Raw genomic sequence first — 12,458 nt, 5'->3', positions numbered from 1 at the left:
TCTGAGTTATGACTCTGTGGGTCCTTTTTTTATGAGCCCTACCCAATCTGCCTATATTTTTAGCTTGAGACAAGCTATGATCGGGACCAATACAAGTCCTACCTGCTCAAATGTTCCTCACTTAGTCTGAGTCCAGCTGCTATCCCAGATCACTTTCTTGGTCTTCACTATGCAGCTCACAGCAGAGCAATGTGTGTGCTGTTGGCTATTGTGTGATAGGGCGAATGGGGTCAGAAGATATAAGTCTAGATGGATACAAGTGACTTTTGTGCAATAAAAAAGGGGTAGTTTCCCTGCCCCTTCTCACAGGAACATGCCTTGTTAACTGTGGTGTGACAAGCAGAACCTTCTGAAAGTAACCCCAGGCCTCACTCTGGGTTGCCCAGATGAGATATCTGGAACGAGGGCTCCCCTTTCTCCCAGCAGGAAGGCGCCACACTCAAACTCAGCCTCTTTCAAAAGGAGTAGCATTCTCCTTTCTGTGATGGGGACAGTAGTCACCAGCTGCAGGGCAGATAGCTTTTCCAAACAACTTCTCTAAACAGCTCACATCTAAACCTTGACTTCCTCATACCCAAGAAGCCCATTTGCCCCACTCTTTACTCCTACTGACCTAATATCTTTATGCTTGCCCTACAAGAAGGAAAAGTGGCCACAGCCACAGCACCTAGCCCGGGCATACTCTGCTGGGTGGGAGGATCAGAGACACGGCCCGCTTTTGTTTTTCCAGAAAAGCCTATCTTAACCCAAATTGTGGGATGCTGGGAAGTCAGATGACTGATTAAAAGCATAGGAAAGTTTGATACCCATTTAATCAATATTCATTCAAATATTCATTGTGTGCCTAATATATTCCAGGAAGAAAATAAACAAATAGACACAGAAATATGCATTAAGTGGTGATAAGTGTTATGAAGAAAAATAAAGCAGGGTAAGAGGATAGAGAATGCTGGGCTGGGTAGGTTCGGAGCACTATTTTAGATAGGGTTGTCAGGCATAGCATCTTTAATAATATGTCATTTGAACAGAAATCCAAAGTTAGTGGGGGACACAGCTTATGGAAACGGAAAGAGCTTTCTAGGCAGACACCTCGGTACAAAGGCCCTGAGGCAGGAGCTTGCTGTAAATGAGAAAGAGGAAGGAAGCCAATGTGGCTGGTGTTAGACGACAGAGGGGAGAGTAGTGAAAAATGAAATAAAGTCAGAGAGGTGCTAAGGGGACCAGGTCCCCCCTGTAAGGACTTTTATTGTGAATCAGGTAGGAAACCATTAGAAAGTGTAAGCAAAAAAAAAAAAAAAAATCTGTCTTAGATTTTAACAAGGTCACTGTGATGACTGTATGGTACGGAAAATGGGCTACAAGGACAATAGTGAATACAGAGGGAGACAGTGGCAGTGATTGTGACGAGAGGCTATGGTGAAGTACCAGAGAGGCTGGTGAAAAGTGGGTCCGATTTGGGAATATTTTGAAGGGAGAACCAACAGGGTTTGTGAGAAATTGGATTTGAAGCATGTGAGTAAAAGGAAATCTGAGGATGAGACCAAGGTTCAACTGAGCAACTGGAAAAATGGAATTGCCATTTACTACTGTGATTCTGTTTATATAAAACTGCATGGCCAGATGTGGTGGCTCATGTCTGTAATCCCAACACTTTGGGAGGCCGAGGTGGGCAGATCACCTGAGGTCAGGAGTTTGAGACCAGCCTGGCCAACATGGCGAAACCCCATCTCTACTAAAAATACAAAAATTAGCCAGGTGTGGTGGCACACTCCTGTAATCCTAGCTACTCGGGAGGCTGAGGCAGGAGAATCGCTTGAAGCCAGGAGACAGAGGTTGCAGTGAGCTGAGGTCGTGCCACTGCACTCCAGCCTGGGTGACAGACCAAGACTCCATGTCAAAACAAAACAAAACAAAACACAACAAACAAACAAAAAACTTTGGTGGCTGGCAAGATGGCGGAACAGGAACAGCTCCAGTCTGCAGCTCCCAGCAAGACCAATGCAGAAGGCCGGTGATGTCTACATTTCCAACTGAGGCACCTGGCTCATCGCACTGGGACTGGTTAGATAGTGGATGCAGCCCACAGAGGGTGAGCAGAAGCAGGGTGGGGCATCGCCTCACCCAGGAAGCATAAGGGGTCGGGGAACTCCCTCCCCTAGCCAAGGGAAGCCATGAGGGACTGTGCCATGAGGAACACTTTTCCCATGGTCTTCTCAACCTTCAGACCAGGAGATTCCCTTGGGAGCCTATGTCACCAGGGCCCTGGGTTTCAATACAAAACTGGGTGGCTGTTTGGCAGACACTGAGCTAGCTTCAGGAGGTTTTTTTGTTTGTTTGTTTTTTGGTTTTTTTTTCATACCCCAGTGGTGCCTGGAACACCAACAAGACAGAACCGACAGAACCGTTCACTCCCCTGGAAAGGGGGCTGAAGCCAGGGAGCCATGTGGTCTAGCTTTGTGGATCCCACCCCGACGGAGCCCTGCAAGCTAAGAACAACTGGCTTGAAATTCTCACTGCCAGCACAGCAGTCTGAAGTCGACCTGGGATGCTCAAGCTTGGTGGGGAAAGGGGTGTCCACCATCACTGAGGCTTGGGTAGGCGGATTTTCCCCTTACAGTGTAAACAAAGCCACGGGGAAGTTCAAACTGGGCAGAGCCCACTGCAGCTTGGCAAAGCTGCTGTAGCCAAACTGCCTCTCTAGACTCTTCCTCTCTGGGCAGGGCATCTCTGAAAGAAAGGCAGTAGCCCCAGTCAGGGGCTTATAGATAAAACTCCCATCTCCTGGGATAGAGCACCTGGCGGAAGGGGAGGCTGTGGGCACAGCTTCAGCAGACTTAAACGTTCCTGCCTGCCAGCTCTGAAGAGAGCAGCAGATCTCCCAGCACGGTGCTCGAGCTCTGCTAAGGGACAGACTTCCTCCTCAAGTGGTTCCCTGACCCCTGTGCCTCCTGACTGGGAGACACTTCCCAGCACAGGTCGACAGACACCTCATACAGGAGAGCTCCGGCTGGCATCTGGTGGGTGCCCCTCTGGGATGAAGCTTCCAGAGGAAGGAAGAGGCAGCAATCTTTGCTGTTCTGTAGCCTCCGCTGGTGATACCCAGGCAAATAGGGTCTGGAGTGGACCTCCAGCAAACTCCAGCAGACCTGCAGCAGAGGGGTCTCTTACAAGGAAAACTAACAAACAGAAAGGAATAGCATCAACATCAACAAAAAGGATGTCCACACAGAAACCCCATCCGAAGGTCACCAACATCAAAGACCAAAGGTAGATAAATCCATGAAGATGAGGAAAAGACAGCAGAAAAAGGCTGAAAATTTCAAAAACCAGAACGCCTCTTTTCCTCCAAAGGATCACAACTCCTCACCAGCAAGGGAACAAAACTGGACAGAGAATAAGTTTGACGAATTGACAGAAGTAGGCTTCAGAAGGTGGGTAATAACAAACTCCTCTGAGCTAAAGGAGCATGTTCTAACCTAATGCAAGGAAGCTAAGAATGTTGAAAAAAAGTTAGAGGAATTGCTAACTAGAACAACCAGTTTAAAGAAGAACATAAATGACCGGATGGAGCTGAAAAACACAGCACGAGAACTTCGTGAAGCATACAAAAGTACCAACAGCTGAATCGATCAAGCAGAAGAAAAGATACCAGAGATTGAAGATCAACTTAATGAAATAAAGCATGAAGACAAGATTAGAGAAAAAAGAATGAAAAGAAATGAACAAAGCCTCTAAGAAATATGGGACTATGTGAAAAGACCAAACCTACATTTGATTGGTGTACATGAAAGTGACAAGGAGAATGGAACTGAGTGGGAAAACACTCTTCAGGATATTATCCAAGAGAACTTCCCCAACTTAGCAAGACAGGTCAACATTCAAATTCAGGAAATACAGAGAATACCACAAAGATACTCCTCGAGAAGAGCAACCCCAAGACACATAATCGCCAGATTCACCAAGGTTGAAATGAAGGAAAAAATATTAAGGGCAGCCAGAGAGAAAGGTCAAGTTACCCACAAAGGGAAGCCCATCAGACTAACAGTGGATCTCTATGCAGAAATCCTACAAGCCAGAAAAGAGTGGAGGCTAATATTCAACATTCTTAAAGAAAAGAATTTTCAACCTAGAATTTCATATTCAGCCAAACTAAACTTCATAAGCAAAGGAGAAATAAAATCCTTTACAGACAAGCAAATGCTAAGAGATTTTGTCACCACCAGGCCTGACTTACAAGAGCTCCTGAAAAAAGCACTAAATATGGAAAGGAAAAACCAGTGCCAGCCACTGCAAAAACATACCAAATTGTAAAGACCACTGACACTATGAAGAAATTGCATCAACTAATGGGCAAAATAACCAGCTAGCATCATAATGACAGGATCAAATTCACACAGAACAATATTAACCTTAAATGTAAATGGGCTAAATGCCCCAATTAAAAGATATAGACTGGCAAATTGGATGATGAGTCAAGACCCATTGGTGTGCTGTATTCAGGAGACCCATCTCACATGCAAAGACACACATAGGCTCAAAATAAAGGGATGGAGGAAGATTTGCCAAGCAAATGGAAAGCAAAAAAAAAGCAGGGGTTGCCATCCTAGTCTCTGATAAAACAGACTTTAAACCAACAAAGATGAAAAAAGACAAAGAAGGGCATTACATAATGGTAAAGGATCGATGAAACAAGAAGAGCTAACTATCCTAAATATATATATGCATCCAACAGTGGGGCACCCAGATTCATAAAGCAAGTCCTTAGAGACCTACAAAGAGACTTGGACTCCCACACAATAATAGTGGGAGACTTTAACACCCCACTGTCAATATTAGACAGATGAATGAGACAGAAAATTAACAAGGATATTCAGGACTTGAACTCAGCTCTGGACCAAGTGGACGTAACAGACATCTACAGAACTCTCCACCCCAAATCAACAGAATATACATTCTTCTCAGCACCACATCACACTTATTCTAAAATTGACCACATAATTGGAAGTAAAACACTCCTCAGCAAATGCAAAAGAATGCAAATCATAACAGTCTCTCAGGCCACAGTGCAATCAAATTAGAACTCAGGATTAAGAAACTCACTCAAAACTGCACAACTACATGGAAACTGAACAGCCTGCTCCTGAACTCAGTAAGTAACAAAATTAAGGCAGAAATAAATAAGTTATTTGAAACCAAAGAGAACAAAGTACCGGAATGTACCGGAATCTCTGGGACACAGTTAAAGCAGTGTTTAGAGGGAAATTTATAGCACAAAAAGCCCACAGGAAAAAGTGGGAAAGATCTAAAATCAACACCCTAACATCACAATTAAAAGAACTAGAGAAGCATGAGCAAACAAATTCAAAAGCTAGCAGAAGACAAGAAATAACTAAGATCAGAGCAGAACTGAAGGAGATAGAGACACAAAAAATGCTTCAAAAAATCAATGAATCCAGGAGCTGGTTTTTTGAAAAGATTAACAAAATAGACCGCTAGGCAGACTAATAAAGAAGAAAAGAGAGGAGAATCAAATAGACACAATAAAAAACAATAAAGGGGATGTCACCACTGATCCCACAGAAATACAAACTACCATCACAGAATACTATTAACACCTCTACACAAATAAACTAGAAAATCTAGAAGAAATGCATAAATTCCTGGATACATACACCCTCCCAAGACTAAATCAGGAAGAAGTCAAATCCCTGAATAGACCAATAAGTTCTGAAATTGAGGCAATAATTAATAACCTACCAACCATAAAAAGCCCAGGACCAGACAGATTCACAGGCGAATTCTACCAGAGATACAAAGAGGAGCTCGTACCATTCCCTCTGAAACCATTCCAAACAATAGAAAAAGAGAGACTCCTCGCTAACTCATTTTATGAGGCCAGCATCATCCTGATACCAAAACCTGTCAGAGACAAAACAAAAAAAGAAAATTTCAGGCCAATATCTCTAATGAACATCGATGCAAAAATCCTCAATAAAATACTGGCAAACCAAGTCCAGCACCACCTCAAAAAGCTTATCCACCACGATCAGTGGGCTTCATCCTGGGAAGCAAGGCTGATTCAACACATGCAAATCAATAAACATAATCCATCACATAAACAAAACCAATGACAAAAATCACATGACTATCTCAACAGATGCAGAAAAGACCTTTGATAAAATTCAACACCCTTTCATGCTAAAAACTCCCAATAAACTAGGTATTGATGGAATGTATATAAGAGCTTTTCAAGACAAACCCACAGCCAACATCAAACTGAATGGGCAGAAGCTGGAAGCATTCCCTTTGAAAACTGGCACAAGACAAGGATGCTCTCTCTCACCACTCCTATTCAACATAGTATTGGAAGTTCTGACCAGGGAAATCAGGCAAGAGAAAGAAATAAAGGGTATTCATATAGGAAGAGAGGAAGTCAAATTGTCTCTGTTTGCAGATGACATGATTGCATATTTAGGAAACCCCATCGTCTCAGCCCAAAACCTCCTTAAGCTGATAAGCAACTTTAGGAAAGTCTCAGGATACAAAATCAATGTGCAAAAATCACACGCATTCTTATACACCAATAACAGACAAACAGAGAGCCAAATCATGAGTGAACTCCCATTCACAATTGCTACAAAGAGAATAAAATACCTAGGAATACAACTTATAAAGAATGTGAAGGACCTCTTCAAGGAGAACTACAAACCACTGCTCAATGAAATAAAAGAGGACACAAACAAATGGAAGTACATTCCATGCTCATAGATAGGAAGAATCAATATTGTGAAAATGGCCATACTGCCCAAGGTAATTTATAGATTCAATGCCATCCCCATCAAGGTACCACTGACTTTCTTCACAGAATTAGAAAAAAATACTTTAAATTTCATATGGAACCAAAAAAGAGCCTGGAGAGCCAAGACAATACTAAGCAAAAAGAACAAAGCTGGAGGCATCACGCTACCTGACTTCAAACTATACTACAAGGCTACAGTAACCAAACAGCATGGTACTGGTACCAAAATAGATATATAGACGAATGGAACAGAACAGAGGCCTCAGAAATAATGCTACACATCTACAACCATCTGATCTTTGATAAGCCTGACAAAAACAAGCAATGGGGTAAAGATTCCCTATTTAATCAATGGTGTTGGGAAAACTGGTTAGCCATATGCCGAAAACTGAAACTGGACCCCTTCCTTACACCTTATACAAAAATTAACTCAAGATGGATTAAAGACTTAAATGTAAGACCTAGGACCATAAAAACCCTAGAAGAAAACCTAGGCAATAATATTCAGGACATAGGCATGGGCAAAGGATTTATAACTAAAACACCAAAAGCAATGGCAACAAAAGCCAAAATTGACAAATGGGATCTAATTAAACTAAAGAGCTTCTGCACAGCAAAAGAAACTATCACCAGAGTGAACAGGCAACCTACATAATGGGAGAAAATTTTTGCAATCTACTCATCTGACAAAGGGCTAATATCCAGAATCTACAAATAACTTAAACAAATTTACAAGAAAAAACAACCCCATCAAAAAGTGGGCGAAGGATATGAACAGACACTTCTCAAAAGAAGACATTTATGCAGCCAGCAAACATATGAAAAAAAAGCTCACCATCACTGGTCATTAGAGAAATGCAAATCAAAGCCACAATAAGATACCATCTCACGCCAGTTAGAATGGCGATCATTAAAAAGTCAGGAAACAACAGATGCTGGAGAGGATGGGGAGAAATAGGAACGCTTTTACACTGTTGGTGGGAGTGTCTTCCACCATTGTGGAAGACAGTGTGGCAATTCCCCAAGGATCTAGAACCAGAAATACCATTTGACCAAGCAATCTCATTACTGGGTATATACCCAAAAGATTATAAATCACGCTACTATAAAGACACAGGCACACGTATGTTTACTGCAGCACTGTTCACAATAGCAAAGACTTGGAATCAACCCAAATGCCCATCAATGATAGAATACTATGGAGACATAAAAAAGGATGAGTTCGTGTCCTTTGCAGGGACATGGATGAAGCTGGAAACCATCATTTTCAGGAAACTAACACAGGAACAGAAAACCAAACACCGCATGTTCTCACTCATAAGTAGGAGTTGAACAAGGAGAACACGTGGACACTGGGAGGGGAACATCATACACCAGGGCCTGTCAGGGGGTGGGGGGCAAGGGGAAGGATAGCATTAGGAGAATACCTAATGTAGATGACGGGTTGATGGGTGCAAGCAAACCACCATGGCACCTGTATACCTATGTAACAAACCTGCAAGTTCAGCACATGTATCCCAGAACTTAAAGTATAATAGTAATACAAACTGTGTGTGTTCATGTACAGGGCTAAGCATAGAGAAAAGTATGAAAAAATGATAATAGTGACTATCTTAGGGCAGTGGGATTTCAGGTGATTTTTATTTTCTTCCTTGTGGCTTTCTGCATTACGTTTTTATACTGTGTATGTTTTACTTGTTCAAAATTTTAAAAGTTTTTTTTTAATTGTGCGAAAAACAACAAAATGAGAATGAAAGGACTGGAGCAGAATGCAAAGAAAGGTGACTGGAAGAGACTGGGAGGTGGAAGTAGGAAGGCAAATGGGGGTCTCAGAGGGACTTGACAGGGGGACCTGAGGGATCTGGAGGGACCAAGAGGTGTCAAAAGACAGTATGTAGAACTACTGAGAATAGGAGGTACTGGGTAGCAGGGGGCTCAAGAAAACTGTAGGGAGACTGGAAGGTACACAGGAATTGAAGAAAGTGTCCAGGAACAAGAGTAGATAGGGAGACAAGTCAGGAGGAAATGGGAAAGACCAGTGAGGCTAAGTAGGACTGAAGGAAAGGGCAACCCCAGGGAAACAGGGAGACTAAACAGTTTGAGGGGGACTGAGAGGGACTGACTAGAAGGAGTGCTTGGGATTGGATTAGGAGGAATGAAGAATGAGGAGACCACGAGGAGTAGTAGAGATTATGGAGAACAATGTAGGGCCCTTGGAAAGGATAGGAACAAAAAAAAAGAAAGAAAGAACGAAAAAAGAAAACACAGGCTTTTGAGCTGACAGCCTGGACTTTCCAGCTGTATCAAGGCTTAACCCACTTTGCTTGATTTTCGTTACCTGTAAAGATAAGCATGATGCCTGCCTCACAGGGTTAAGATGAGGATTGAATGCTACAATCCGCGTTAAAAATTTAGTAATCACTGGGCATTCAGAGTGCACTCAATAAATGCTAGATTTTATTATTATGAACAGCTTCTTAATTCAAAGAAAAGATGAAGGCACAATAATAAAACTTCATCTCCCGTCCAAGTATTTCATTCTGCACTTTTAATAAAGAATCATTTTTTCCTGAGAGTGAGATGGTGGGAGGGAGGCGAACAAATCCAACCTGCTCTGAAGACTTGCCCAAAGCTGAACCTTCTTCACCACTCAGAATGAAAAATGAAAGACTTTCATCCAATGAGACTTCAGTCTGTGGAGATAACTATGATAAACCAGTATTTAGTGTTGAAATAAATACTTTTTCTGCTTATAAGTAAAGGAAATAGTTTTCTGTAATATGGTAAACATAATTGTTATCTCTCTAGCAAACAGGGAGCACCAAGGCAGACAATATCAAGGTATATTTAGCTTTGAGTCTGTTTGGTTCATGAGTTTTTATTTTTGTTTTGTTTCTAATGTTCTGGTAACTGCAAGAAAAGGCAGAACATACAGCCAGAATCTTCTCCATCTTCCCAAACTATCTCCTCACTCTAGTCTGGGTGGTAAGAGTCTGACCAAATGCTGGCTCCACTGGAACTTTCTTTTCTCTCCTTGTTTTTGGTGTTGTCCTGTTCAGGCGTGTGCACGTGTGTGTGCACAAACACACACACACACACACAAACTGCCACCTCAGCCCACAATCTTTCATGGAGTTAGAAGCAATTAAAAGTCTGAAAAGTGGTATATTCTTAGTTGTAAACCTGCTGACAAAGAAGCTCTCATTTTTCACTCTTGTCTGACTCTTTGAATTGATAAATCACTTCTTTCTCATGCACATATTAAAATGAAATGTTTTAAGGAAGGCTTGGGAAAGGAATCAATTCTATAATAAAAAGTAAAACTCATAGTTACTAGGAATGAAAGAATTTAAAATATGTAAAATATAAAATTATAAGATATAACTTTATATAATTTTATAAAATATAAAATTATAAGATTTTATCTTGTAAGATAAAAGCTTATCTTTATATTGTTTGTATCTACACTGTAGCCATCATATTAACTTAAAAGTTATTCACCTTGTAACAATGCTGCTTATATGATTGTCAGTATATACTTTTACCCCCCATCACCTCTGCACATCTCAAAATCGCTTGCTAAAATCTTCTGCTTCCTGAGCAGATATTCCTGTGTGGTAATTGGGATCGTGTTTCTTAGAAGCCAATTTCTCTTCCTTTTAACCCCTTTTCCTGATACTCAATGGATTGACCTTGACAAACTTTGTAACTCTTTATAGTTTTTACTATTCGTAGTGAAATTAAATCCAATTTAGGTATGTTTTAATTCATGTGTTGAGTGAATAACACGCACATAAACATCACTTTTTACTCTGCTTTTACCTTTACATTTAATTAAAATAATTTTTATTAAGCACCTAAGAGGGGCTCTGTGGAGGAGCCAAAGATAAATTTAAAAAAAACCCTTGCATTTTAAAATTTGCAGTTAAATACTCTAGGTGCTTGTGGCAGAAACTATTAGTTGCTCATTACAGTCTTTTCTCCCATCTCTAATAGTAGAACCTAGACACTCCTTCCACATTCATTTGGTGGAAATGATATGTGCAGTTTGCCGGTCTTGTCCCCTAAAAGATCAACCTAAAATCATTTGGTTCTTTCTTCCCCACTTCCCTTTTGCTAGCAAATGGAAAACTACAGCTTTGCCATTGGACTTATGGATGGAAATCACATATTGGAGATGGCAAAACTCTCCTATCAGCCCTGATTGCTGATTTGTTACATTAGAGAAAAAGGAAACTTCTATCTTAATGAAAACACTTTACTTTGAATCTTTTTGTTACAGCTATTTAGCTTGTACTCTAAATAATATAACTCTCTAAAAATATGAGTTGTTTTGTCATTTCAAGTTCCAAATATGTGACTACACATTGAATTTTCAAATATTGATTACACATTAAAAATCTATAAGTTGGATGTCACCTATAACATTGTTAAAATAATTAACTGGGAGGCCATTAGACTGAAGCAGCTCTAGGGCCCTGAGTTCCTATGTAAGCAAACCAAAACCCAACTCAGTGTGAATGGTCCTATCCAAGGAAAATGTAACTTTAGTTTTACCAATCAGAAACTGCCAACTAATCTCTAACTAGGAACTTTAAGGCTACTGCTCCATTCTAGTCAATCAATGTTTTCTTTGCCTTGCTTCCGCATGCACCGTTTAAAAGTTTTCTCTGCATGCCCCTTCAGTGGAGCCCTAACCATCTGCACAGTGGCACTCCTCAATTCATGGATTGTTGTCTGTTCAAATAAACTCTTTAAAATTTTAATGTTCCTAAGTTTATCTTTTAACAATATTTTATTATAATTTTTTTAGGATAAAAAGTAATGCCAAGTAAGAATAAAGAGTGATTGCAAATGGGCAATCACTGATAAAGAGGAATCTTTTTTGGGTGATAAAAACTAAACTGCGGTATTGATTGAACAATTCTGTAAATTAACTAGAAATCGAGTCATAATACACTTTAAATGGGTGAAGTTTTGCTATGTAAACTATATTTCCATAAAGCTGTTTTAAAAAGTAAAAAAAGAGAAAAGTTATTCACCTTGGACATTTGATATATTTTGCTATCAATGAGCTGCTCAGTTGAAGATTTTTCACCTTTATTAATCTGAAACACAACATAAATAAATCTTTACAGAAATAGACATAATTGTGCTTATAAGTCTTTTGTCCAAAATTTGTAACTATCAATACTTTGCAATGTTTTTCTTTTAAAAAGTGTGGTATGTGTACATGAAATATCAGTAGACATACTGAAATGTCATTTATAATTACTATGACCAAATCACCTAGCTCTTCTTGGCTTTAGGTTTGACATTATAAGGATGTTATGAGACAAAAGGAAAAAAATATATATATATATAGGAAGCCTTTAGGAATTAAGGAGCTATATTAATACTGAATTTCGGCTCTCTTTTGACAAAGAAAACTTTATTGGGCTAAATGTCTCATTTAAATAGTAAATTTGGGTCTGGCAGCCAAGATGGCTGAATAGGAACAGCTCCGGTCTACAGCTCCCAGAGTGAGCAAAGCAAAAGACAGGTGATTTCTGCATTTCCATCTGAGGTACCGGGTTCATCTCACTAGGGAGTGCCAGACAGTGGGCACAGGACAGTGGGTGCAGAGCACCGTGTGCGAGCCGAAGCAGGGCGAGGCATT

General features: G+C 40.5%; 1 protein-coding gene across 1 annotated transcript in view; it reads right to left on the bottom strand.

The window, feature by feature from the left end:
- CC2D2B (coiled-coil and C2 domain containing 2B) overlaps positions 1-12,458 on the bottom strand; it is a 138,137-nt gene that overhangs the window by 103,416 nt on the left and 22,263 nt on the right. Inside the window, 2 exon segments of the mRNA XM_063727676.1 lie at positions 9,409-9,504; positions 11,842-11,907. Coding sequence (XP_063583746.1) covers positions 9,409-9,504; positions 11,842-11,907 — 162 coding nt within the window.

This window comes from Pongo abelii, chromosome 8 (genome assembly GCF_028885655.2).
Source record: "Pongo abelii isolate AG06213 chromosome 8, NHGRI_mPonAbe1-v2.0_pri, whole genome shotgun sequence".
In the NCBI taxonomy this organism is placed as follows: Eukaryota; Metazoa; Chordata; class Mammalia; order Primates; family Hominidae; genus Pongo; species Pongo abelii.
This window is presented reverse-complemented; position numbering and strand designations above follow the sequence as displayed.